Consider the following 23,169-nt stretch of genomic DNA (forward strand, 5'->3'; position numbering starts at 1 on the left):
GGAGCGGGTGCAGCGGTGGGCGCTGGAGCTGGTGTTGGTGCATCCGTCGGAGCGGGTGCAGCGGTGGTAGTGGTTGGCTCTGGGGTGGTTTCCTCGGCGAGGAGGAGTTCAAACAGAGCGTCGGCGTCTGCGTTGCCGATCGAGTCGGCCGTGTCAAGCGCGGCCAAGGCCGACGCCACGACAGCGGCAAACATACATGCAGCGACGCGCATGTGGGTTGTCTGGAGATTCCAATTCAATACTGGAAGAGGCGAGACTTTGCATTGTGAGACTTCTTTGACGCGATTCGCCAGATTGCACTTGGTGTTTGTATCGAGCGCACGCAATTAAATTAAATTCCCGCCATGTCGTGAGTAACCGAGCTGGCTTTCACGAATTGGGCCGCTCGGGCCGACGCTGTGGTCCAGTGGAATGCAGCGCCTCGTCGTCGGTCACGTGGGCGCGAGGGCACCTTGTGTCGCCTCCACGGTGCCGAGAAGTCCGCATCGTGTCGAATGCATGTCGTCTACTGCGTCTCTGCCCGATATGATGGTGTTTGGCATCCACCGGCCGCTGCCAAACGTATCACACAGCGTGCTACACGCGTCGGTGAGAACGCGCCCTTGTCGTGGGGTTGTAGCGAGCCGTCGTGGAAACAATGAGCACCAACTGACGCCAGGCCGACAAACCATGCCGAGCCCGATATCCCGTCACTGGAGATCATACCATCGTGGACAATCGAGCCCACCATGCGCCAGGACCTCCGGACCTAGCTCTTTCGCCATCGCAAACTCCACTGCGCTGTTCGCCATCGTCTCGAGCGTGTGAGTTCCCTCGTCGTGGGGGGAGGCGTCGCTGCGCGGCGAGCATTCGACTCGGTCGTGCAACATGGATTCGTTGAAGATGCCGCCGCGTATGTTCGCCGCGCGCCAATCTGTTCAAACTTGAAACGCCAGCGATTGAAACGTCGCGCTTGGATTGGCTAGAAAAAAAAATGTTCCCTGCTTGGATTGGGTTCGAGCAACGCGGGCCGTCCACGACGACGAAGGGAGCGGTGGCGGTGGGACTGAGGCCGGCCCCTCGTCGCCACAGCGGCTGTAGTTCGAGGCTCCTGCGCGATGGAAGCGTCATAGGAGCTATGGGGTTCCCACGAGTCCAGTCTCTCGAGTTGGCGTCGCAAGGGCTGGCGTCCTCGTGGCGTTGCAGGTATTCTCAAAATATCCTGAAAATTTTCATGAAATTTGAAAAAAGTAACATTTCCGACCTGACTGTGTCCTTGGACAACCAACAAACACACTTGGCGCGCGGTCGAGAGCAGTCGACATGGCGGCGGTCGAGTACTCGGTGCAACAGGTCGACAACTGCCGGTTCACGTCGTGGTACGACGAGTTGCGCGCCCACAGCATCCGCAGCATCTCGATCCCGGTTCCAGAAGAGTTTGTCGCGAGTTTGCTGGAAGACCGGATCTGTGCCCAAGAAGATTTGTACCCGGCGACGTTTGTCCGCGCTGTGAAGGACGGGATCGATCGATTGGGTGGACGTGTGTTTGTCAAGCTGGATTGGAGTAGTCCCAAGGACGCCAAGTGGATCATGGGCAACTCGCTGTGTTGCACGTCGTTCGAAGACGTGTTGACGTTGCTCAAGGCGTCCGACTTCATCGTGCACGACCTGACGCTCGCGTACGACGGATGCTACGACAAAGACGTTGTCGGGAAGACGCGCCCCGACACGTTCCATTTGGTGTTGAAGAAGTGGTGCAACTTTTTCGACTCGATGCACTTTCGGTGCTTTGTCGGCCGCCATTCGAAACTCCTTGGCATTTGCCAGCGCAACTGCACCCAAGTGTACGATTTCCTTGCGTCCGACTCAACCCAAGACGCGGTATGCGACGCGATCGAGACGTTCTTCGAGGCGCACTTGTCGACATCGTCCGTCCTCCCGGACCCCAACTACGTCTTTGACGTGTACGTTGACAAGGACCACAACGTGTACCTCCTCGACGTGAATGTGTTTGGCGCCGTGACGGATCCACTGCTGTTCACGTGGGACGAACTCCATCGCGCGCTCGTCGCAGACGAAGACAGACACGGCGTCGATTTTCGCGTCGCAACGCCCGAGAGTGCCGCCAGATTTGCAGATCCGTACGGCCAGTACCGCGTGCCGGTGGATTTGGTACATCATTTGGCCCAACCGGGTGGGTTCGATGACTTTATTCGCCAAGTTGCTCACGACAACATACAACGTCCCAACGGCGACGACGATGCGTCGGACGACGACGGGTCGTGGTCGGACCAAGATGCAGCGTCAACCTATTGAGCCACTTCGGGGCGCCGTTGATGCGTCTTGAACAGGCTGCTATCGCCTGTGTTGGCATGGCGTGCATGGGCCGATTCGTTTGGTCCAGGAACGACGAGCGCTGCAACCCGTCCATGCGTACAAGCAATAAAATGGAGGGACTTCGAGATATGCTCAAGAGGTTATGTCTGAATAAATAGATCATTCGCCCAACGCCGCGAGCGTTTGCCGTTTGTGCTGGATGAGACGTTGGATGACCCCGAGCACTTTTACTTGCGACTCGTTGAGGCTGCCACACGATGGATCGTCGAGGGCACGGCGCTTGTCGAAGGCGAGCTGCCGTCGCATCCTGCTCGGTTGGACCTTGACCTTGGGAGGCGAGATGACATTCTTCCGCTTGGGCGCCACCTGGTACGGCTTGCCAGCAGCACTGGTCGTGGTGGGCACTGGATGTGCTGTGCTCGTCTTGGCTCTGGTGGTGCTGCCGTGCTTGTCATCGACGGGTGGACCTCCACTTGACACTGCCACGCGCTCAAACAAGGTCATGTAGCCGGGGTAGTCGGTCAGTTGGTGCTGCAGGTCGGTCTTTTGCCGCGCGTGCTTGTCCCCTTTCAACTTTGGTACTGCAGACGCTTGGCGCAAGCTCTTGGGGCAATACCCTGCATGAACTCGTGGATGCGCCGTCGGAGGGGACGGTGGTGCCGTTGGTGTGTCTGCCATCGAAAAGCATTTCAACTACACGAATGGCATCCTCAGTCACACTGCCACCGCGACGACCTCCCTCGCAAGCAGATTATCTCACCGTGTTGACCACCATCGCCGCGTCGGCGTCGTCCGTGCCATCGTGGCTGCTGCCTGTCCGGAAGCAATGCGCGCTCGGCTTTCTCTTGGCGGACGGAACGCCGTGGGCTTTTGCTTGCATGCACCGAAACTGCTTTCGAGCATCGTACATGTGCGCTGTGGGGATGTGTCAAACGACGCTTCGGTGTGCCCAGCGACCGTACCATAGGACGATGTGTCTTTGCCGACGGCGCATCGATAGTGCTGTCGGCTTTGTCTAGCCACCTCGACAAGTGTCAGCGAATGGATAGCCACGAGCGATGGTTGAAAAGCACACCGTCGGCCATCCAGCAAGGACACTTGCGGAACCTGTCGGGAATTGTCTGGTGAGTCACAACGTCGGCATGTCCAACGCGCCGTACGAGGTCGAGGAGGCACACCCGGTAGTCGGGTGTGGAAGCAATGGGGTTACCCTGCAGGACCAGGTCAGGCAAAGGCATCGCAGACGAGTTAGCTGTGGTGTTGGCAGACCTGGAGAAGAAGCGTCGAGAGCATCGTGTTCAGCGATAGCGATCGGATTGCATCTGGCCTGGAGGCAAAATGCTTGGTGACAAAGGAATGCGGGAGAGGTCCATCAATGAGCGTGGCGTACTGTGCAACGACGTTGTCGGACATGTCAAGACGCTCGAGGTGCTTGAGGTTCTCGATGCCTTTCGTGCTGGACAACCTAGCGTGCGCCACCGTGAGTTGGCGCGAACGGCGGCCATGACATGGTCAAACCGATTGCCTCGCAACGCCACGTTGACAAGCGCTGTGCAAAACATGAGTGGCTCGACGTCTACGAGTCGGTTAAAGCTCAAGTCGACGACTCTAAACCGCGACAGAGAAGATATCAAGCTTGTGCATGGTGGGATTTGTGCCGTGCACACGCACTGGAGGTGGGTGAGGTATGCCACAGCTGCTAGCGACACTAGGCGGTTCACCGACAAGTTCACCATCGTGACGCAAGGACAGCGTATGCGAGGGCAAACGTCTACGACCCGATCAGTACAAACACGCCATTGCAACCCACACAACCGAGGCAATTCTGGCTGAGGTCGACAGACGTAGCATGTGGAAACGCTTTCAGAGCGCGGTCAGCCGACTCCGACGTTAGTCCGCGTTCCTGAGCAACGGGTCGTCAATCCATCGAGTCGGAACGATCGAATGTCGTTGTGCCTGGCCTACCGACAAATTGCAGTGGAAAGCTGTAAAGGCGCCATCACTGTCTTGGGCACTGTGGTCATGCACCAGCCGAGGATTCGTCGCCATCATGTCCGATCCGTTAAAGTGTGGATCCGGTGAACCGACGCGGCCGGATACATCCGGACACCGTTATATCCGACATGCGGACGTCCGTCGACGCCATGGTGCGGCGGTTGGAGTCCCAAGTCGAGGATGCCAAGTGAGCCGGCTTGTGTCTGAATGGCCATGCGTGACGCAACGTGTGCTTAGGAACGAACTGGCGATGCTCAGGATGACACGGACGAGCAACGCTCAAGATAACAACTCGAGGGAAGCCCTTCACGACGGCCCTGAAAACGTTATCGCGGCCAAGGCAATGTCAGATGCGAGACGTGATGGTGGCTGCATGTGCTCCATAGAGTTGCAGATTGAGACCTGTCCAAGTCCCGAGTCATCGGAAGCCACACCTGACGATGGCTGGGCGAATATCGCGACGGACAACATACGACCAACCCAGACATGGAGTGCAGACGTGCGTTGCAGGAATTTTGCATTGACCGATCCTCATGGCCGCATGGACAGAAACAACTCAGCAATGAGCGAATTCGACGCATCGAGCTGGAAAACTCGCAACTGAAGCGGGAAAAGGCCGAGCTGGGTACGTATCCAAGCGTCAGAGCCGTGGTACACAACGGCCACCGCTCGTCGCGGTAGTGTCATTGTTGCAGAGCTCTCGCCAAGACATGGAACAGTGTCGTGCGAAGTTGCGAGAACTCACGGCACTCCACGAAAAGGTCCACCACTCTCAGAGAGCACGGAGTTTGCTGCTCACCTTGAGTCTAGGAAATGCACAGGTCGAGGCTTCAAGCGTTGGCACTCAAAATGCTGCAGGTACACGTTTCATGGCCTAACGTCATTCCGATCGATCGCGAGCTGAACAATGCTTTCCGCACCGGCTAGGATGAATTGCAAGCCGATGGGTTGTAGTACCGCCCCATTGCGTCCATTGACCGATAGCGTAAAAGCCCTCGGGTAGAGCCACCGCGGCTCTCTGTTGCAAGCAGCCGCTTCCCAACAAAGTTGGAGCGTTTACTATTACTATTAGTAGAGATGTCGTTACGAATACTATGGAAGCAGTCTCGAATGATGTACTTCTTGACAGAAATGAAATACGGCGCTCTACAACTGCTACGTTCCATGGCACACAACATGCGTGAGGACGTATGTCGCCGTTCTCGACGCTGGGTTTCTTGCGCGAGCTACGAAGACGCATGGTCGTGGTGGTACATCCAACGTCGAGAGATGTAGTATTACTACATTGAGGTCATGTTCCCTCAGTCGTCTAGTATTACTATACAATTTTGCATCACAGAACGAAATCGCTCCCCAATTATTAGCAAATTGACATTTCCTTTCATTTCAGTATGTGATAATTTGGAAAATGATAACTAATTTGAACAAGATTCCAGACAGGTGGGTGAAATATTGCCGATGGTAGTAGACGTGGCTGCGGAACAGTAGTAATAGTGGATTTGCTCGACACACCGCATGATCTGCGGCGCAGAAGCCCCGAGGTTCCCGCCGAGTCCAGGGGAAAGCGAGTTGATCCAGTCCATTCTACGCACATGGGAGCGTGTCAGCGAACGTGCTGACGACGCATCGATCAGTGGGGCGGTGGTCACGGAGACTGCTGCCGCCCCGTCAACCGTCGTACGGTCCACGTTAGAATCGTTTCTCCATGAACTTGAACAAACGACGGATTGGCCGTTTGAAGGACTGGCAGACTTGTTGAACTATGGCGCACTCCTCCATGCCTTTCACGTTGTTCTGGGGGAGCTGACCAGAGCAGACGGTGGTGCCAACTCCCTACTGCTCCCCTCCGAAACACGACACGACGACGCCGTGCCCACGGCCCCACGATTTGCATGGGACTTGTCCGACCGAGAACGCTTGGCCTACCAAATACTGCGCTGGACGGCAATTCTACTCGAGAACTCAATCAACAAGCACAAGTATCCTTCCTTAAACCACGTGACATCTCTGGTCGCATCCACGAGCGAACGGGTGAGCCTCGAGGCTATCAAGGTGGTGGCCATGCTTTCCTTGCCTCCTCTCTCACATCGCGACCTCATCGACTCGCACAGTCAAGCGGACTCTATTCTCACAGGCACGGTTACCTTGAAGAAGCGACTGCTCGTTGTGGCCGACACGTGTGGTCCGGGGAGTCTGGCCATGTCTATGGCGGATTACGTCGATGAGAGCGCGGCGAAGGACCTTCCAACTGACTTGCGTGTGTACCAGTACTACCGGTTTGACAATGATGTGGAGGACAGCGTGCTCGTGTCCATCGAAGTCCCCCGCTTCACCGGCTCGAGTGACACGGACGCATGGTCCCGAGCAACGTTTGCTTCGCTCGTCGAGCAGTTCCATGTCCCGCCAAAGCACCATTTCAAATTGCTATGCTGCGTTCGGTCCATTGCGTGGCGTCACCATCGGCGATCTCGTGTTGCGTCGATGGTGGCGCGACTGCACTCGTTCGTGGCGCTCTTTACACTGTTTGAGGACTCGCACGACGTGGTGCAGTACCTCGAAGAGCACCCGGGCCTCGTCGCGTCCATCTTGGAACTGGTCCGCAGCCTGGACGAAACAATGGACGGCCGGGCAGCGATCCCCCTCACGGTGCAAGTGGCGGCGCTGCAAGTGCTGACGGCACTCGTCAACGACAAGCGGTCGCGTGGGGTGGGAGTATTGAGTCGCCAGTCGGGTATCCTCGCGGCTCTTGGTGTCGGCCGGGGCGCTTCGCCTGGTCCGTTTGTCTCGATTGTCCGGAGTTGCATGAGCGGCTTGGTGTTTGAAGGCAAAGCAGGTCCCACCAGTCCATCCGACATGGATCTTGCAGTTGCGTTTGTGGAGGCAACCACGCCATCCCTTGTGGCCGCCGGTCCATTTCGAGATCTCTCGAGCCCCCACGATCGCCACTTGTCGTGGGTCGAAAGCGTCCTCCGGCTGATTTGCCCTCTTGTGGGCCTGCAAGCCGGCGCGTCGTCGTTGACGGAATGCGGCATCGTTCCAAGTCTGTTGCGGGCGATTGCGAGTCCGTCGACGAGCCCGCTGCACACGTCTGTGCTTGTTCAGTGCATCCAAGCGCTGGAACTCACGTTGAACAACCACTCCGCCGCCGCCGTCTTGTTTCGCGAGTTGAACGGCGCGTCGATTTTGGTCGATCGGTTGGCGGTCGAAGTCTACTCGCCGCACACTCTAACCGACACGAAGCGCGTGCTCGTGGTTTCACTGCTCAACATGCTGTCAGTGTCGTTCCATACACAAGGCATTATGAGTGCCGGCACCGCCCCCCGCTTTATCCGAGAAGACGCGGTGTTGAACTCGGTGCTCGATCGGGTCCTGCGCCACGTCGACGTGTACGGCACCGTCGTGTACTCGCAAGCCGCGACGCTCGTGGCGGACATTATCAACAACGACCCAACGTGTGTCCACCACGTGCACTCGACTGGTCTGGCCGACGCCATCCTCGACACGATTTGTCGGTGGGACCTCCATGGATTGGCGGCGGCGACGAATTACCTGCCGCCCGGGCCCGAGCTCATCATGGCGATTCCGACTGTCCTGTCGTCGCTGTGCATATCGAGTACGTACGTGGACAAGGTCGCCGGGTATGAGCCGATGGCGTACCTCTTGGACATGTTTACGTTGCCGAGTTATGTGGACGAGATTGACTTTTTGCAGGGGGACGTGGCGTCGATTGTCGCGACGGGGTTGGACGAACTCATGCGCCATGTGCCGACCATGGCCCGGTTTACGATTGAAGCATGCACGCGTGCGCTGAAAAAGGTCGCAGCCCTGCAGCTTTGCTCCACCGGCGCGCCGCCCTTTACCACGTTGCTGCGACTGACCATGCACTTGTGCGACGTGTTGGAGCCTGTCTTGTCCAAGGTGGAGCTGGCCACGCGATTTGCCGACAATGGAGGCGTCGACGCGCTGTTTGACTTGTACGGGCGCGTCTTGCCTCCGCCATCAATGTATTTGTCGTCCAAGTACAACGAATCGTCCCCGTTGCCTCATTACCCGACGTCGCAGAGCATTACGATGGCGGCGCGCGCGTACACGTCGCAGCAGCCCGCCGCGATGTTGACCAAGGTGATGGCGCACTTGACTTTGCAACTCCAGTATGTGGACGCGGTCCGGCCGAAAGGAGCGGTGGGGGTGGTGTCGAGTGTAGTTCCTGATATCCCCAACGTGAAGGAAGACGAGCACGGCGACCTCGTGCGACCAAGCGGCGAGTATTTGCGGCTCCTCGCTCATGTCGAGTGGCTCGTGTCGCTGTTGGTGTGGACGATTCGCACGGGTCTGACGAGCAAGTCGCCGACTCCTCGGTGGATGGCGGAGTTTACGTCTAGCCAGGCCACGCTCGCCCGGTTGTTTTCGTTGGATGGCACGGTGCAAATGGAGCGCATGCAGCTGGAAGAACAGCTTGACGCAGTTGGCGCTCCCGACGGCGGCGGCGGTGGGAGCTTGTGGAAGGTCGGAAGCCTCTTGATGTTGAAGTTTTCGTTGATGGTGCGCAATTTGTTGTGCAAGTACGCCCGGGCGATGGCAACCCAGTCGTCGTCGGCCCTCATCGACACGGATTCCGTGGTGGGTCTCGAGTCGATCGTGCACGTGGTGCAGTCCAACTTGGCGACGATTCTCCCGACGAACCAACGCTACGTGCGCCACGGTGCTCTCATGTACTTGGTGGAAACCATCACGACGATGCAGTTTGAAGGAAAGCGGGGCACGGTCGTCAACGTGCCGCTGGCCAAAGCGTTTGTCGAGTCGAAAGTCCTGGAGCGCGTGGTGCAGGCGCTTTCGATTGCAGTCGTCGACGTCCTGACGTCGTCGTTGGATGGGCCGTCGAAGCAGGACGTTCGACTGTGTCAGACTGGCGCGGTCCTCTTGCGCAATTTGGCCGATGTGCAGTCGCTGGCGGCCTCCAAGTCGATGGTGAAAATGTTGTCGAGCGAAAAGCATGTCGACAGTCTCAAGGTTGCCTTCCATGCCATCACGATCGACGCCGTGCTCAACATTTGGACCCATCCGAGGTTGCCCCACGCTGGCAAAGTCATTTCGGCCGTCGTGCCTGTGATTGCGACGCTGTTGAAACAACAATTGGGCAAGGATGGCAAAAGCGCTGCGGCAGGTGGACCGCCGACCCCCACCGAAATGCAACTTGATCCTGACGTTGTGTCCAACTTGGAAATGATGGGCTTTACGCGCACTCATGTGGAGCTCGCGTTGCGTCAAGTTGGGGAAAACGACGTGTCGATGGCCATGGAATGGCTCCTCGAGCACCCCGAACTCGAATTTGTGGGGCAGCGACTACAAGAGCAAGCAGCTGCCGCGTCGCCCAGCCACTCAGATGCCGCGCCAACGTACGCGGCGCTGCGAGCCACGTTGGAAACGGTACCGTTGGCGATTGTGTCGTTGCCGCAAAGCGAGACTGTCGTTCGGTCGCTGGCCGATCTGTTGGTCCTGCAATGCTCGCTGTCGGCGGACGACCGGGTCCAAATCGTTCAAAGTTTTGAGAAGCACATACTCACGTCCACGTCGTTGGGCGCGTTGACGTCGGTGGCACACGTGCTGGCGCTGGTTCTGCATGGTGATGTGATGTCGCGCTCGGTGCTCTTGTCACAAACAAGCGCGACCGTGAAGCAGCTCGTGCAGGTGATCGTGGACCAGTCGTCCCGTTGTCCCATCGATGAGCCCGTGCATGAATGTGTCTCGCCCACCTTGCTCGTGTTGGATGCGTTGGTCCAAGAATCGAGCGATGCCGACAGCGGTCTCGACAAGCAATTCAAGGAGCAACTCGTCGACAGCTGCGCGTCCCTGATGAAGCGGCCGGCGCTGACAGCCAGCGTCGGCCACGCACTGTGGCAAGTGGTGGTCCATCTCACGCGCGACTTGGACCTGGTGGACCGATTTGTCGCGATGGAAGGAGTCGAAGCATGCATTAACACCCCGTGCGTCTTTGACGGGTACAAGGAGCTCACGTCTGTGATTTTATCGCACGTATTGGAATATCCCGAAGTGCTTCAAGCCCGAATGGAGGAGAAGATTGTCCAGAGCATGAAAAAGTTGTCGCTGCGTTTAGGCGCGGGCGGCATCACGTCGGGGAGCTTGCATGAACCGCCAACGACGCGCATTTTACCGCGCAATTTGCTCTCGGAACTTGGCGTCGTCGCCATGCGCGACGAGAAGCTGTTTTTGTCGGCATTGAAAGAAACAGTCGAGGTCAAAAAAAGCAACTCTGGACGGGTGTACGTGCAGCTCAAGGAACGTGACGACCTGAACACGGTCGGGTCGAAGAAATTGACGCAATTGCCGATTCCGAACGCGTCCAAGATTATCGCGCTGATTGTGCGCCGCATCGAGGCGCTGTGGGCCACGAAAGACGCGGCCACTGCCACGTACTTGTCGTTTCTCGTGTACCTCGTCACGATTTTTCGAGTGTCGTGCGGCGCGGCGCTCGGGACGGAGCACGGGTCGTTTCTGGCGTTGGTCGTGCGGGAGATGCTTCCATACCACGAACTTGTGCGTGTATTGGCGACGAAAACGTCGACCGATGCGGACACACCGGCCGCCGCCGCCGCCACGACCAAGCAACTTGGAAAGAATCGAGTGCAGCAAGCGCATCGCTTGCTGGTTCGCCTCAGTGCCCACGAAGGGTGCAAGAAGATCGTGCTGGACGTTTCCACCCTGTTGGAAGGGTGGACGCGACAAGACTATAGCAACAAGACGTACGCGCTGACGTGCCTGCATGCGTGGTGTGCGCTGCTCATGAGTGTTTTATGGCCTCGTGAGGACAAGGACAAAATGTGGGACCATACCAAGGCGTTGCTGGGCAAGAAGGACATGGTAGCGATCTTGTTTGAAGCGCTTCGGCACTTGGACTTGTCGCATCCGTTGGCTCGGTCAACGTGCACGATGGTGCTGCGTCCGTTGGCAGCATTGACACGTCCGTGGGTCGCGCATCGCCTGAAAAAGGCACAACGAAAGCAATCGTCGGCGGCGGCGGCGGCGTTAGTCGCTTCGACGGACCATGCGGGGCCGCGCGACGATGCATCCACAAGACAGCGCGAGTCGAGCGTCGAACTGGAAGACATTCGCATGTCGCACCCGGACGACGAAGACGACGTGGAAGAGGACGACGACAGCAGCGACTCGTCGGAAAATGACGAAGAAGAAGAAGAAGAAGATGGAGAGGACGATGACGATGACGATGACGAAGAAGAAGAAGAGGATGGGGACGAAGAGGACGACGAGGACGCGGCCGCGGAGTTGCTGCACCCCATGGACGACGACGACGATGTCCAGAGTGACAATCACAATCCGTTGTGGGATGCTCTGGACGCCGATGTCGCAGTGTTGAGCGAGGACTGTATCGATGGGACGACGGACAGCGGCACTCGGACCAACTCGCAACATGGACGCGATGACCCGCGGTCCCTCTTTGACTTGTTTGCATATCACCACGAGCCGTCTGGAGGTCACCGGCACGCATTGCATGGTCGCCACCAGCCGCCGCCGCCGTGGAGCAGCATTTTTCGGGAATTTGAACAAGATTTGTCGAGTGGCGTTGGTGCGTTTGCCGACGACGACGCATTTGAAGTGCGCGACGTGAACGACGACATGGAGAACGACGACGACGACGTGTTTGCGATGCCGTTTGACGTGTTGGAGCGAGTGAATTCGTTGCGATGTAAGTGTTGGCATATCGAAACAACGTGGCGACGTGTGACGGTGTGTGTGTTGTAGTAGGCGCACACCGGCACGGTGCAACCGCGTCGTCGGGGCAAACCAACACGTCGGTGGCTGGGCTCACGCATCCTTTGCTGGCGCGGGACGCGCGTCGAGATGGCGGCCATCGACCTCCCAGTCGCCATCACCACCACCACGTGTACTCGATGCACTTGCCATCTCGTCGGACAGTGGACCGATCGTGGGCCGACATGGGCGGCACGGATCGGCCACCATCGCTGTGGCCCCACGACTCGCATTCGCACGTCCGCCAGGTGGTCGAGCGCATGGAAAACGAACTGCACGAACTGTTGAGCCCAGATGTGGACAGCACGGTGCAGGACGACGCGTCTGTGGCGGTTCAAGTGTTGGCGAGCACGTTGGGCGGGTCGTCGTTGCAGACTCCACCCGACACAACGATCGCATCGAGCTCGCCAGTCGACGACACTTTCCAGGCTGCATCGTCTGAACCTGCAACGCCGCCGCCGCCACCCATTGCAACCACGCAACAAGATGGCGCCTTCCCTGCTGCAGTCTCGTCACAGTCCGCGCCTGCCGACGCATCGCTTTTCAATTTCACCCTTGACCTGCAGCATTTGTCGTCGACCGTACCTCCGCCAGCACCTGCGGCAACCGCGCGCACGGAATCGCCTGCATCCACGCCGCCGCCATTGGTGTGTCCCGACGGCATGGACCCCGACGTGTTTCATTCCTTGCCTCCTGATATGCAAGCAGAAGTTGTCGCGGCCCACCCGCCGCCGCCGCCTCCCCCTGCCGGTGCGTCGTCGTCCGCCGATGGGTTCCAATCGAGCTATGACCCAGAAACGCTGGATGCGTTGCCTGCCGACATTCGAGAGGAAATCCTGGCGAGTGAGCGGCGCGAGTGGGAGCAGGCGAGAGCCCCGCCGCCAGACATTTCGCTGGCTCAGGAGATGGACAATGCATCGTTTGTCGCGTCGCTCGCGCCCGAGCTGCGCGAAGAGATTTTGGTCACGTCGGACGATGCGTTTTTGCAAACCCTTCCGTCGTCTGTCCGTGCGGAAGCCATGATTCTGCGTGAACGCGCCGTGTACCGAGCGGCGCAAGCGCAGACGCGCATCAGTCAGCAACGGGCCACCATGGACGATCCAGCAGGTCACTTTTTCCAGCGCCCCCGACTTCGACGCATGTCGACCAGACATGGAAATGATTTTGGCGGGACAACGTCGTCGCGCCGCCACGTGGCAAGACGTAGCGACGGGCGCCACGTGGCGGCATCTGTCGACGACGCGTCAAAGCACGGGCTGGTGCAAGTGGACAAGGAAGATGCTGGCACACCCGATCATTTGGCCAGCATCTCGGAACCTGCGATTCAGGATTTGTTCAAAGTGCTGCACATGTCGCAGTCGGTGGGCAAGCACCCCCACCGCGTGGTGCAAACCGTCTTGTCCAATTGCTGCCAATACCCCGTGCTGCGGGCATGGATTCGAACCAACTTGTTTTATGTCTTGACCGGGACGGCCACCAACCGCTCGTTTCCTCCATCCAGCGTGATTGGATGTGGCACCGTCGTCGCGGACCGCGGTGGGGTTTTTCCCGACGTGATGGCGCGGGCGCTAGCGGTGCTGGTCGCGCTGACGAGTGAACACGTCCGACTCCGGGTCGATATTTTGCACACGAACGGGTTGGGGCAGCTGCTCGAGCTGCTCGAGTCGCGAGATGTGAGCCGGAATGCCAATCATGTCGACATGCTGCTCGAGGCGGTGGAGAACGTGGCCAGTCCATTGAGTCGACTGGCCCCGCCTCCTCCTCCTCCTCCATCGAACGAGTCCAAGCCGGAATCGGACGATACCGTGACCGAATGGATTCCCGTGCCGTCGGTCGTGCTGACCGCCGCGGAAATGAGCCATTTGGTGTCTGTGTTGGCCTTGGATATGTGCACGACCTCGATGCAATCTCGCGTGTTGAGCATCTTGCGGCTGCTCTCGACGACGAATCGTTTGTGCACGTTGGATACGCTGGTCGAGTGGTGTGCGCGGTTGATTGCGAGCCCCGCGCCGAGAAAGACGCAAGCGGCCGCGGTGCTGCCCAGTCCCCAGGACGAAGTCAAGTTGCTACGGTTGCTGCACACCCTGTCCGACTTGTCGGAGACGACGGACCAGTTTACGGACTATGTCCAAACGCGGTTGAATCTCATGCCTGTGTGGGAAGCGCTGAGCAAGGCGCTGGAGGACGCGCGTGCGGTGGAAGGGTGGTCGGATAAACTAGACGAGTCGAACGGACCGCCGAATAATGCCGGCACGATCATTGAAGGCAAGAGCGCCGGCGCGTCGTGTGCCATGGGCGCCTTGTTGACGCGGTTTTTGCCCATGATTGAAGCGTTTTTTGTCGTGAATGCGCGCGACGCGGCCAGCATGACGCTCGCCCCGCCAAGCACGGACGAGGACCGCACGGACACCCACGCGGCGCTGCTGGCCACGTTTGTCGAGGCCAACCGCGTGCTGCTCAACATGTTGATTCGTGAAAAGCCGTCGCTGCTCGACAACTCTTTGGCGGCGCTGATCAAAATTCCTCGCTGCCGCGCGTTTGTCGACTTTGACAACAAACGCACGTACTTTCAAGCGTCGATGAAGCGTCTGCGCCACGCGTCGATGCGTCCGGGGGGCGGTGGAGCGTCGGTGCGTCTGCCGGTGCGCCGCGATCGAGTGTTTGAAGACTCGTACTATGCGCTCCGCATGCGAAGTGGGAACGAGCTGCGGCGCAAGCTCCACATTTCGTTTACGGGGGAAGAAGGCATTGATGCCGGCGGCGTCACGCGCGAATGGTATACGATCTTGGCGCGCGAGATTTTCAACCCCAACTATGCGCTGTTTACGTGTGCCGCCGACTCGCCGACGTTCCAGCCCAACCCGCTGTCGTTTGTGAACAAGGAGCACTTGAGCTACTTTGAGTTTGTGGGCAAGGTCATTGGCAAAGCGATTGCTGACGGCCAACTGCTCGACGCCCACTTTACGCGATCGTTTTACAAGCACATTTTGCAGCTCCCGCTGTCGTACTCGGACATGGAAGCGATCGATCCCGAGTATTACCGCAACTTGCATTCGATCTTGGACAACCCGATCGACGCGCTCGGTCTCGACTTGACGTTTTCGATTGAGCACTCGAACTTTGGCAAGGTGGACGTGGTCGACCTTGTCCCGAATGGCCGCAACATGGCCGTGACAGACGACAACAAGCTCGAGTATGTCAAGCTCGTGACGCACCACCGCATGGCGACGGGCATTCGGTCGCAGATTGACGCGTTTTTGACGGGGCTGCATCAGCTCGTGTCGCCGCAACTGATTTCGATTTTCAACGAGAACGAGCTGGAGCTGCTCATTTCGGGCATGCCTGAAATCGACATGGACGACTTGAAGGCCAACACGGACTATGCCAACTACAAACCGACCGACCGCGTCATTCGGTGGTTTTGGAACGCCCTGTACGCGTTTACGCACGAAGAGCGCGCGCTGTTTATCCAGTTTGTCACGGGCACGTCCAAAGTGCCGTTGGAAGGATTCAAAGCGCTGGAAGGCATGCGCGGCACACAGAAATTCAACATCCACAAGGCGTTTGGGTCGAGTGCGTCGTTGCCGACTGCGCACACATGGTACGTGGTCGCATGTCGAGGGTGTGCGTGTCAATGTTTTCGTGCGTAGCTTCAATCAATTGGACCTGCCCGAGTACGAGAGCGAGGAACAGCTCAAGTCGCGCCTCGTCCTGGCCATTCGCGAAGGATCGGAGGGGTTTGGATTTGGCTAACGTTGGCCGCCACACACGATATGAATACATTTGCATTTTTGGATTTGGGTCGACCATGATGGCGGCACGATGGTAGTCGGAATCAATGGCGGCGATCCATCCGCGACTCTTCTTGGTAGCTAAAGTCTTCAAAGTGGTTGGGATTCGTTCCGTCTCGAGCCACGGGCGAGTCCAACGCAGCCATCGTTTGAAACTGCGGCGGCACGTTGGTCACGTCATCGGCGCTCGACACATCCGGGACAAACGACGGCGCGATTTCCTTGCGCAGCAACGCGTCCCAATCGATGGCGGCAAAAAACGCGTCGGCCATGATGTCCCGTCCGCCGCCGACGCCGCTGCCGAGGCGCTTGCTCGGGTCGCGAACCAACAACCTACGCACACACACCGCATCAAATCAAAAATTTTCTACGCGGCGGGACACGCACTTTGCAATCAGGGTGCGCGCGACGGAGCTCAGGTACGGCGGATACACCACGTCGCTCGTCATGATGTTTTTAAACATGACGCGGCGATTGCGGTCGACAAACGGCGTGCGGCCCGTGAGCATTTCAAACATGAGGATGCCATACGACCACCAGTCGACCACCTTGCCGTACGGCTGATGGCGCAGCAGCTCGGGCGCCATGTACTCTGCCGTGCCGCAAATGGTTTTCATGCCGCCTGGACGCCACACACGCGTATCACGACTCGACCTGTCCATCATCGAGTAGTACCGTGCGCTTGCGACGCGCGAATCGCGCCGTCGACGGTTTGCCCTTCCTTCGACAGTCCAAAGTCCGTCAACGCGATGTGCCCGTCCGAGTCCATCAAGATGTTTTCGAGCTTGAGGTCGCGATACGCAATGTCCTTGGCATGCAAATGCATGATGGCCGTCAGGAGCTGCGCCATGTACAGCCGCGTCCGATCTTCCGAGAACCTGCCCACGACGACACTGTGTCAGCACGACCATCAACAACAACGAGCCGCCACACCGTTTGGATTTTTTCAGGTGAAAGTACAGCGACCCGCCGGGGTAATAGTCCATGACAAGGTACAGCTTGTCGGGGTTTTGAAACGCGTACCGCAGGCGCACAACGTACGGGTGGCTGATTTCCTTGAGGATGTGCTGCTCGGCCTTGGTGTTTTCGACCTGGTCGTTCTGAATGATGTGCATCTTTTTGAGAATTTTCATGGCAAAGATCGCGCCGGCATGTTTGCCCCGCTTCTTGCGCACGAGCATGACCTTGCCAAACGCGCCGCGCCCGACAACCTTCATCAAGTCGAAATCGTCAATGCCGAGGGGTCGGTCCTGTTCGCGCTGGACCATGCGTTCATAGTTGGCACGGTTTGCAGCGTGCAGCGCGTCCATGTCGGACGGGTCGACGCGTGTCGGCGGATCCAGGTCGCGGGACACGTCGCGATCGGCCGATCGGTGTTGGTGCGGTGGGGCTTCTTGCCGGATCGGCCGGCTGGGCTGCTTTTGTAGGGACATTTGCAGGTTGCAGCACGCCAGGCACACTCGCTTGGCTTCGCTAAACCCTGGCAAGAACAACCGATCCGAGCAGCTCACGCACACGGCGCGCAAGCACATGCGGCAATACCGTCGGCGGTGCAGCACAAACGTGCAATTGCACAGGTAGCACCCGTGGTCTTGGGCCGGCGGTTCAGGTGCAGGTCGGTTGGCCGTTTTGCGCAAGAACGAGTCGGTGCGCGCGACAAACGGGTCGTGCACCCACTCGAGGGTGAGCTCGAGCTCGCCATTGCCATGCTGCGCGCTCAACCGCGGCGCGTCGTGGCGCAGCGAAAACCACTTGCGCCACGGGCGATTCCACCCAACGTCGGCGAGCGCAATCGACACGCACCCGACCGTCGTGCTCAGCGGAAACGCCTTGTCCTTGACCTTGACCAACACGGTGGCATTGCTGTCCGTCACGGGGAACGAAAACGTTTGGTTCCACTCGGGATCCATGGTTTTTCTGTGGTTGCCGACCGTCTCCTTCTTTTGCCCAACGCACGTCACAACAGCGTACGGGTTGTTGTATGGCTGGCCCGTCAGCCGCGCTCGGTTCACCGTGACCACGAGTTTATTTGGCACGGTCGCGCGGATTGCGTCGAGGGCGCCGTGCAACCCGCTCGAGATGGACTAGCCCACGGTCAGTCGTGGTGGTGGGGCGTTGGGGTCGACGAACCTTGAGAAAGACAAACGTGGACGATTGCACCGAATGCAAAAGGGACGCCGAGCCGGCCGTGCTGTTGTCGCTCGAGCCTCCTCTGCCCACAGACAAGGTCGAGCAGAGCCGGGGACTGGCATTGCTCAGCAACTGAAACATGGGCTCGGACGACGGCTCAAAGTGCACGCCACGGCGGGCGAGCAGCGATTGCATGTGGTCGGTCTTGTGTGTCCGAGGAGGAAGCACGTTTGCTTGGGGGGCATCGATGAACACAATGCCCCCGATGCGCGACTACACAGATTCAAGATCATGGCGAGCCACTCGAGAGAGAGACGTACATAGAGTTGGGGTGGGAGGGTCGACAGCAAGTAATTGACTAGAAGTCCTGACGTGTCGTATGCGATGAAGTGGATCTGGTTGGCGGCGGAAGGTTGAATGTACGTGCTCCAGACATGCATCACGTGCTCTTCTGGCGAAGACGAATGCAAAATTTTGACCGGATGGCCTTGCACGTGCATGCGATTCGTGCTGGGATTCATGACAAGGACCGAATACCCGCATTTCTTTGCCGCTTGGATGTACGGGATCAACGACATGCAAGCGAGGGAGTGGGAGAAGGCTTGCGGTGGGGAAGGTAGACCCGGCGACGACGCTGGTTGCTGCGATGTCGGCGGGATAGACCACAATCCTGGCGTGACCCCCGCTCCGTGCTGCATGAACACGCACATCGTCGGGTTGACGCTCCAGTCATGGGTGACGAAGATTGAGCACCGAGCTGCTGCTTTTGCCGCAGGAATGAATTCTTCGTGCATGTGCAACTCCCCGCACATACGCGATTGAATCAAGCCAGTGACTTGGCGGATCTCAGCCTGGATAGCACGTTGATTCGAGTGATCCATCTTCATTCACGGATCGCGGTGCTGGTCGGCACGGCGGCAGAGTTCGACTCGTCGGACAACGACGCACAGCAGGTGATCGCGCTGTCGATGAAATACGCCAAGGTGCGATACCCGGTGCCTACCCTTTTACCGCGAACATGCCGGTAGAAACCCCGTGCGCTGTCTCTAGTAGTACTTTCGTCATGTGCCTCGATCCCATTGAATCCCGCGGGTTTGCATAGTAATACTACACCGAGCTATTTCCGGACGCCACGCGTTCTGATTGGGAGGTCGGGCCAAGGGTTATCCGGATAACCTGTGGATGGAATACCCAAATTCGCATCATCGCAGTTGACCACCGCACACGACCGACGCGCAGCACGATGGTGGAAGGCGCGTCTGTGGACGTGAGCCACATCTCGCAGCGGCTGCATAGTGCGATACAGGAAAACGACTGGCAGACCAACAAACAGGCCGCAAAAGATCTCTCGGGGTTGCTTGCCGTACTGACCACGTACACGCCGGATCCGATTACGATGCGCGAGACGCGGATTGGGGTCGCCGTGAACAAGCTTCGAAAACACAGCGATGAATGTGTGAAAGCATATGCGTCGCGACTGACGGAAAAGTGGAAGGCTGCGCTGGACGTGAAATCATCGTCGTCGTCCAAGGCCAAACCAGCCGTGGTGACAGCCGCGTCGTACACCAAAATTCCAGAGGTAGGATGCTTCCACCGCGGGGTGCCTTCCGTCTTTTACATGTGTGAACACGTAGACAACGAACGATGCACAGAAAGGGGATGCCGCGAGACTTCGGGTGCAACAGGCGTACGCGTCGGAGCGAGCGAAGAAGGACTCACGAACGAGCATTTTTCTCGACCAGCCCATCGTCAAGAAAGTCCGTGGTCGAAAGGTGGTGCCCAGTACCACCACCATCACGCGATTCACGAACCCTGAGCGTGCAAACATGACGCACAAGGTGCCTCGCGCGGTCGCCCCCAGCTCGCACAGCAGCAGCGCCACCACTGCTTCTGCGAGTCGCGCTCGTCCGCCTTCGACATCTGACGTCGGCGTCCCTGCACGACGCCCTGCGATGAAGAGCAGTCAATCTGCAGCTTCAAATGCCAACACAATGACGTAAGGTCCATCCCTTGCTTGAATGTCCTGATGGACGCGTGAGTAGTCCAGACGAGTTACGCCATCATCAGCGCCAAATGAAGCTGCGGGCGTTGGCTGAGCAGAAAGCGCGAGCTACTGGGAAAACGGTGCCGTTTGCTTCAACCCTGGACACCCCGTCTGCAGTCGCATCGACCAAGTCGGCGCCAGTCCCATCCAAGTTCACCGCGATCAACCGGCAAAAGCCGTCTGGGACGTACGTCGACAAGCGCAAGATGAATTCATCGTCGTCGGCAACGTCGGCGTCTTCGAAACTGACCCCCGAAGAACAGAGCCGCAAGGAGCTGCTCAACAGAATGTACCCACGAGCGGTCGGGCGGCCGGACCCGAACACGAACCTAAAACAAAAGCGCAAGCGAGATGAAGAGCACGCGTCGTCCACGGCCGCCCCATTGCAGCCGGGCGAGCGAGAAGTTATGCACTGGCTCAAGGGGCTTGCGGAAGGTGACATGAGCCAGTATGCGCAAGCATTTTTCGACAATGGGTTCGACACGATGAAGCTGCTCTCGACCGTGACTGACAAGGACTTGGCAGCAATGATCCCGAAGCGCGGGCACTGTCGAGTCGTGGAAGCGGCGCTGCAGTCCCTCACTCGACGACGCAAGCCGCCAGAGCGGGTGCGAAAGAACTCCATGCGACGATCGGTATATGACGAAGAAGAGTACGACACGGACGACAGCTTTGTCGACAACGACAACGACGAAGGGTATCGAATGGGCCCGATCACGGCCATGATGATGAAAAAGCGAGGAAAAGACTACCGCAAATTCAGCAGCGCGTACGATGACGACGGCGACTCGTCCGACATGGAAGCGTCGTTTGACGAGATCCAGCGCGAGGAAGACCGCAGCGCCAAGTACGGCGACTACGAGGACGAGGTCGAGGACCGCCGCAATCGCATTCACAAGGCAAAGAAGCAAAAACGAAAATAGACCGACGACGACACATGGGCATAACATGGTTGAGCATCCATATCATTACTCGTTCGTGGCTCAGGGCTTGTTGTGTTTGAACTTGTCGGTGGCGCGCACCAATTCGGCAGCAATGCCGGGTTCGCCCGCGGAATGGCCCGCCGTTTGCACCACGCGGAGGTCTGCTTCCGGGAATGCCTTGTGGAATTCCCATGCAGTGACCATCGGGCACACGACGTCGTACCTACACATGCGTGAGGTTCCTTTGGCGGCGAGACGGACTGGGACGTACCGGCCCTGGACGATGACGGTCGGGATGTGGCGGATTTTGTGCACTTGGTCGATCAAAAAGTTTGGCGTGGGGAAGAATCCTTTGTTGACAAAGTAGTGGTTCTCAATGCGGGCGAAAGCTTCGGCGAAGCGTGCATCGTTCATGGACTTGTCGACGGCATCGGCCGGGGGCTTGAGGTTGCTCGTGGATAGCTCCCACGTCGTCCATGCGAGCGCCGCCGCCAAGCGCACGTTCTCGTCGGGACTTGTAAGACGTTTGTGGTACGCCGTCAAGAAATCGTGGCGCTCGTCTTCGGGAATCGCATCGCGGTACGCTTCCCATCGATCGGGGTACAGAAAGTTGGCGCCGTGCTGCGCATGGCATGTATGTCAACATGACAAACTGGTTGAAGGTGGCAAGTACCTGGTAGTAAAATTGGATTTCTTTGTCGCGAATGTGGAAGATGCCGCGCAAAACCAACTCAGTCACGCGGGACGGGTGCATCTCGGCGTACGCGGTAGACTACAACGTCATGAGGGAAGGCCGCGTCATGTGCCTTTGGGGACGTACCAACGTGCTGCCCCATGAACCACCGAAGACTTGCCACTTATCAATCTTCAGGTGCTCGCGCAACGACTCCATGTCGGCGATCAGGTGCCACGTTGTGTTGTCCTCGAGCGATGCATGGGGAAGACTGCGGCCCGAGCCGCGCTGGTCCAGGGCAATGATTCTGTACACCGCTGGGTCGTGAAACCGGTTCATGATTGGAGTGCAACCTCCTCCCGGACCACCGTGCACAAGAATCACGGGCTTGCCATTCGGGTTCCCGCATTCTTCGTAGTACAACGAGTGCGTCTTGGACACTTGGAGCCGCCCCGTTTTGTACGGCTCGATGCTCGGGTACAAAAAGTCGTCGACCGAGCATTGAGATTTGTCGACCAAGTCCCACTTGTTGATCGCGTCGTTGGTCGTCGCGGCGGCCGAAGTGAATGCCACGGCACTTAAAAGCGCCGAGACGGCAATCAAGTTCGCCGAGGACTTGGTGGATGAAGCACCGAGCGGCAACGCGGCAATCGCTCCGCGTGGAGCTCTGCGGCCAATGACGTATCGAAGGGTCGACGCACCTTTGCGCAGCATGGGGCAAGTCAAAGAGTTTGCGGTCTCAAATCGCCACTTGGCCAACTTCAACCGATGCACACCTTGAACAACAGGCGGGAAAATCAACCAATCGAACACGCATATTTCACCCTTTTCGTAGTTTTATAAAAATCTACACAAAATCACGAAAAAGCGGTTCGACGAAGTGGCTACCGACCGTACTGTACACACCTACGTACCCCTGTGTTCTCACTTCCGCACTTCGCGTGCGGCAAACTGAGACTGGTGACCAGCGCTGTCTTCGATAAAGCAAAAGCAAAAGTACATTAGATCAGAGCTAGAGCTACCGGCTACTGACTACCAACCGCTTCACTTCGCCTGGTCGGCTTGAACAAACACTTCGGACCCTACTTACAGTATCGTACTGTACCTGGCGGATGTCCGAACCACCGCGAGGGCAACGTACTTCTCGTGGGCAACGATCCCGCGGGAACACTGCCCTCCAAGAGGGAATGCCCACCGCTTGCTCAATGTCGGCAACCAACGCCGACAACATTTTCATCTTGGGGTTCGCCTTCGCCCAGCGGCGAATACTACTGGGATGTTTTCATATAGCTGTGTTGCGAGCTGCCACGAGGCTTCGGCGTCATCCAGGCCGAGCCACTTGACCAGTACTTCGAAGCGGCCGGCGTTGGATCTCCTTGAGGGTCTCCATGTGGAAACCGCTGTCCCCGAAGGCACTTGTTCGAGGAGATCCTCGGCGACGTCGCTACCTACTTCAGAGTAAAGTCGGAGCCGGCTGGCATGGTGGAGGCTGATGTCGTGTGGGGGCAC

At 58.2% G+C, this 23,169-nt stretch overlaps 8 protein-coding genes across 10 annotated transcripts in view; 4 read left to right on the plus strand and 4 right to left on the minus strand.

Annotated features, from left to right (window-relative positions):
* Positions 1-361: 361 nt before the first annotated feature.
* On the plus strand, positions 362-2,512 carry H310_13482 (hypothetical protein). Its single transcript, XM_008880999.1, has 2 exons — positions 362-1,185; positions 1,231-2,512. Exon 2 carries the CDS (start codon positions 1,303-1,305, stop codon positions 2,293-2,295), a length of 993 nt encoding a protein of 330 aa, XP_008879221.1. The 5' UTR covers positions 362-1,185; positions 1,231-1,302; the 3' UTR covers positions 2,296-2,512.
* Positions 510-4,375, minus strand: H310_13483. 2 transcript variants are annotated; one of them, XM_008881000.1, is made up of 11 exons: positions 4,282-4,375; positions 4,132-4,219; positions 3,988-4,087; positions 3,835-3,924; positions 3,707-3,781; positions 3,586-3,643; positions 3,477-3,527; positions 3,392-3,423; positions 3,279-3,331; positions 3,077-3,231; positions 510-3,009 (listed from the first exon to the last, which is right to left on the minus strand). In XM_008881000.1, exons 1-11 carry the CDS (start codon positions 4,366-4,368, stop codon positions 2,476-2,478), a joined length of 1,323 nt encoding a protein of 440 aa, XP_008879222.1. In that variant the 5' UTR covers positions 4,369-4,375; the 3' UTR covers positions 510-2,475. The 2 variants fall into 2 exon arrangements, with proteins under 2 accessions (XP_008879222.1, XP_008879223.1); XM_008881001.1 differs by lacking the exons at positions 4,132-4,219; positions 4,282-4,375 and having other exon boundaries at positions 3,988-4,113.
* An 85-nt stretch (positions 4,376-4,460) lies between these two features.
* H310_13484 (hypothetical protein) lies at positions 4,461-5,265 on the plus strand (the record flags this gene model as incomplete). Its single annotated transcript, XM_008881002.1, has 6 exons — positions 4,461-4,498; positions 4,549-4,810; positions 4,861-4,936; positions 4,993-5,072; positions 5,122-5,169; positions 5,239-5,265. 6 exons carry the CDS (start codon positions 4,461-4,463, stop codon positions 5,263-5,265), a joined length of 531 nt encoding a protein of 176 aa, XP_008879224.1.
* A 547-nt stretch (positions 5,266-5,812) lies between these two features.
* H310_13485 (hypothetical protein) lies at positions 5,813-15,895 on the plus strand. The gene is made up of 3 exons (XM_008881003.1): positions 5,813-12,034; positions 12,091-15,700; positions 15,750-15,895. The coding sequence occupies exons 1-3, from the start codon at positions 5,827-5,829 to the stop codon at positions 15,850-15,852; spliced, it is 9,921 nt and encodes a 3,306-aa protein (XP_008879225.1). The 5' UTR covers positions 5,813-5,826; the 3' UTR covers positions 15,853-15,895.
* On the minus strand, positions 15,837-19,008 carry H310_13486. 2 transcript variants are annotated; one of them, XM_008881005.1, is made up of 6 exons: positions 18,341-19,008; positions 18,021-18,293; positions 16,914-17,974; positions 16,566-16,768; positions 16,278-16,512; positions 15,837-16,223 (listed from the first exon to the last, which is right to left on the minus strand). In XM_008881005.1, exons 1-6 carry the CDS (start codon positions 18,905-18,907, stop codon positions 15,935-15,937), a joined length of 2,628 nt encoding a protein of 875 aa, XP_008879227.1. In that variant the 5' UTR covers positions 18,908-19,008; the 3' UTR covers positions 15,837-15,934. The 2 variants fall into 2 exon arrangements, with proteins under 2 accessions (XP_008879227.1, XP_008879226.1); XM_008881004.1 differs by having other exon boundaries at positions 16,824-17,974.
* A 217-nt stretch (positions 19,009-19,225) lies between these two features.
* On the plus strand, positions 19,226-21,050 carry H310_13487 (hypothetical protein). The gene is made up of 3 exons (XM_008881006.1): positions 19,226-19,599; positions 19,655-20,016; positions 20,063-21,050. The coding sequence occupies exons 1-3, from the start codon at positions 19,264-19,266 to the stop codon at positions 20,985-20,987; spliced, it is 1,623 nt and encodes a 540-aa protein (XP_008879228.1). The 5' UTR covers positions 19,226-19,263; the 3' UTR covers positions 20,988-21,050.
* On the minus strand, positions 20,890-22,404 carry H310_13488 (prolyl aminopeptidase). Its single transcript, XM_008881007.1, has 4 exons — positions 21,808-22,404; positions 21,661-21,759; positions 21,259-21,608; positions 20,890-21,210 (listed from the first exon to the last, which is right to left on the minus strand). Exons 1-4 carry the CDS (start codon positions 22,372-22,374, stop codon positions 21,048-21,050), a joined length of 1,179 nt encoding a protein of 392 aa, XP_008879229.1. The 5' UTR covers positions 22,375-22,404; the 3' UTR covers positions 20,890-21,047.
* A 180-nt stretch (positions 22,405-22,584) lies between these two features.
* The window catches only part of H310_13489 (hypothetical protein), a gene marked incomplete at both ends in the record, with an annotated part of 1,118 nt that continues 533 nt past the window's right edge, over positions 22,585-23,169 (minus strand). Inside the window, one exon of the mRNA XM_008881008.1 lies at positions 22,585-22,611. Coding sequence (XP_008879230.1) covers positions 22,585-22,611 — 27 coding nt within the window. The remainder of the gene's footprint in view (positions 22,612-23,169) is intronic.

Source organism: Aphanomyces invadans, assembly GCF_000520115.1.
Source record: "Aphanomyces invadans strain NJM9701 unplaced genomic scaffold supercont1.51, whole genome shotgun sequence".
Lineage (NCBI taxonomy): Eukaryota > Oomycota > Saprolegniomycetes > Saprolegniales > Verrucalvaceae > Aphanomyces > Aphanomyces invadans.

What these genes read in the sequence shown, in the direction of transcription:
- H310_13488 (XM_008881007.1), bottom strand. Translation starts at nt 22,374, where the DNA reads ATGCTGCGCAAAGGTGCGTCGACCCTTCGATACGTCATTGGCCGCAGA. An exon ending in AAATCCAATTTTACTACCAG is followed by an intron (nt 21,609 to 21,660) that starts GTACTTGCCACC and finishes TGCCATGCGCAG; the next exon opens with CACGGCGCCAACTTTCTGTA. An exon ending in ACCGTCATCGTCCAGGGCCG is followed by an intron (nt 21,211 to 21,258) that starts GTACGTCCCAGT and finishes ACGCATGTGTAG; the next exon opens with GTACGACGTCGTGTGCCCGA.
- H310_13483 (XM_008881000.1), bottom strand. Translation starts at nt 4,368, where the DNA reads ATGATGGCGACGAATCCTCGGCTGGTGCATGACCACAGTGCCCAAGAC. An exon ending in CCTCAGCCAGAATTGCCTCG is followed by an intron (nt 4,088 to 4,131) that starts GTTGTGTGGGTT and finishes ATCGGGTCGTAG; the next exon opens with ACGTTTGCCCTCGCATACGC. An exon ending in GGGTGTGCCTCCTCGACCTC is followed by an intron (nt 3,424 to 3,476) that starts GTACGGCGCGTT and finishes AATTCCCGACAG; the next exon opens with GTTCCGCAAGTGTCCTTGCT.
- H310_13487 (XM_008881006.1), top strand. Translation starts at nt 19,264, where the DNA reads ATGGTGGAAGGCGCGTCTGTGGACGTGAGCCACATCTCGCAGCGGCTG. An exon ending in CGTACACCAAAATTCCAGAG is followed by an intron (nt 19,600 to 19,654) that starts GTAGGATGCTTC and finishes GTGAACACGTAG; the next exon opens with ACAACGAACGATGCACAGAA. An exon ending in TCAAATGCCAACACAATGAC is followed by an intron (nt 20,017 to 20,062) that starts GTAAGGTCCATC and finishes ACGCGTGAGTAG; the next exon opens with TCCAGACGAGTTACGCCATC.
- H310_13486 (XM_008881004.1), bottom strand. Translation starts at nt 18,907, where the DNA reads ATGAAGATGGATCACTCGAATCAACGTGCTATCCAGGCTGAGATCCGC. An exon ending in CCACGTTTGTCTTTCTCAAG is followed by an intron (nt 17,975 to 18,020) that starts GTTCGTCGACCC and finishes ACCGTGGGCTAG; the next exon opens with TCCATCTCGAGCGGGTTGCA. An exon ending in TCGCGCGTCGCAAGCGCACG is followed by an intron (nt 16,513 to 16,565) that starts GTACTACTCGAT and finishes TGTGGCGTCCAG; the next exon opens with GCGGCATGAAAACCATTTGC.
- H310_13482 (XM_008880999.1), top strand. Translation starts at nt 1,303, where the DNA reads ATGGCGGCGGTCGAGTACTCGGTGCAACAGGTCGACAACTGCCGGTTC.
- H310_13485 (XM_008881003.1), top strand. Translation starts at nt 5,827, where the DNA reads ATGATCTGCGGCGCAGAAGCCCCGAGGTTCCCGCCGAGTCCAGGGGAA. An exon ending in GCGAGTGAATTCGTTGCGAT is followed by an intron (nt 12,035 to 12,090) that starts GTAAGTGTTGGC and finishes TGTGTGTTGTAG; the next exon opens with TAGGCGCACACCGGCACGGT. An exon ending in TTGCCGACTGCGCACACATG is followed by an intron (nt 15,701 to 15,749) that starts GTACGTGGTCGC and finishes TTTCGTGCGTAG; the next exon opens with CTTCAATCAATTGGACCTGC.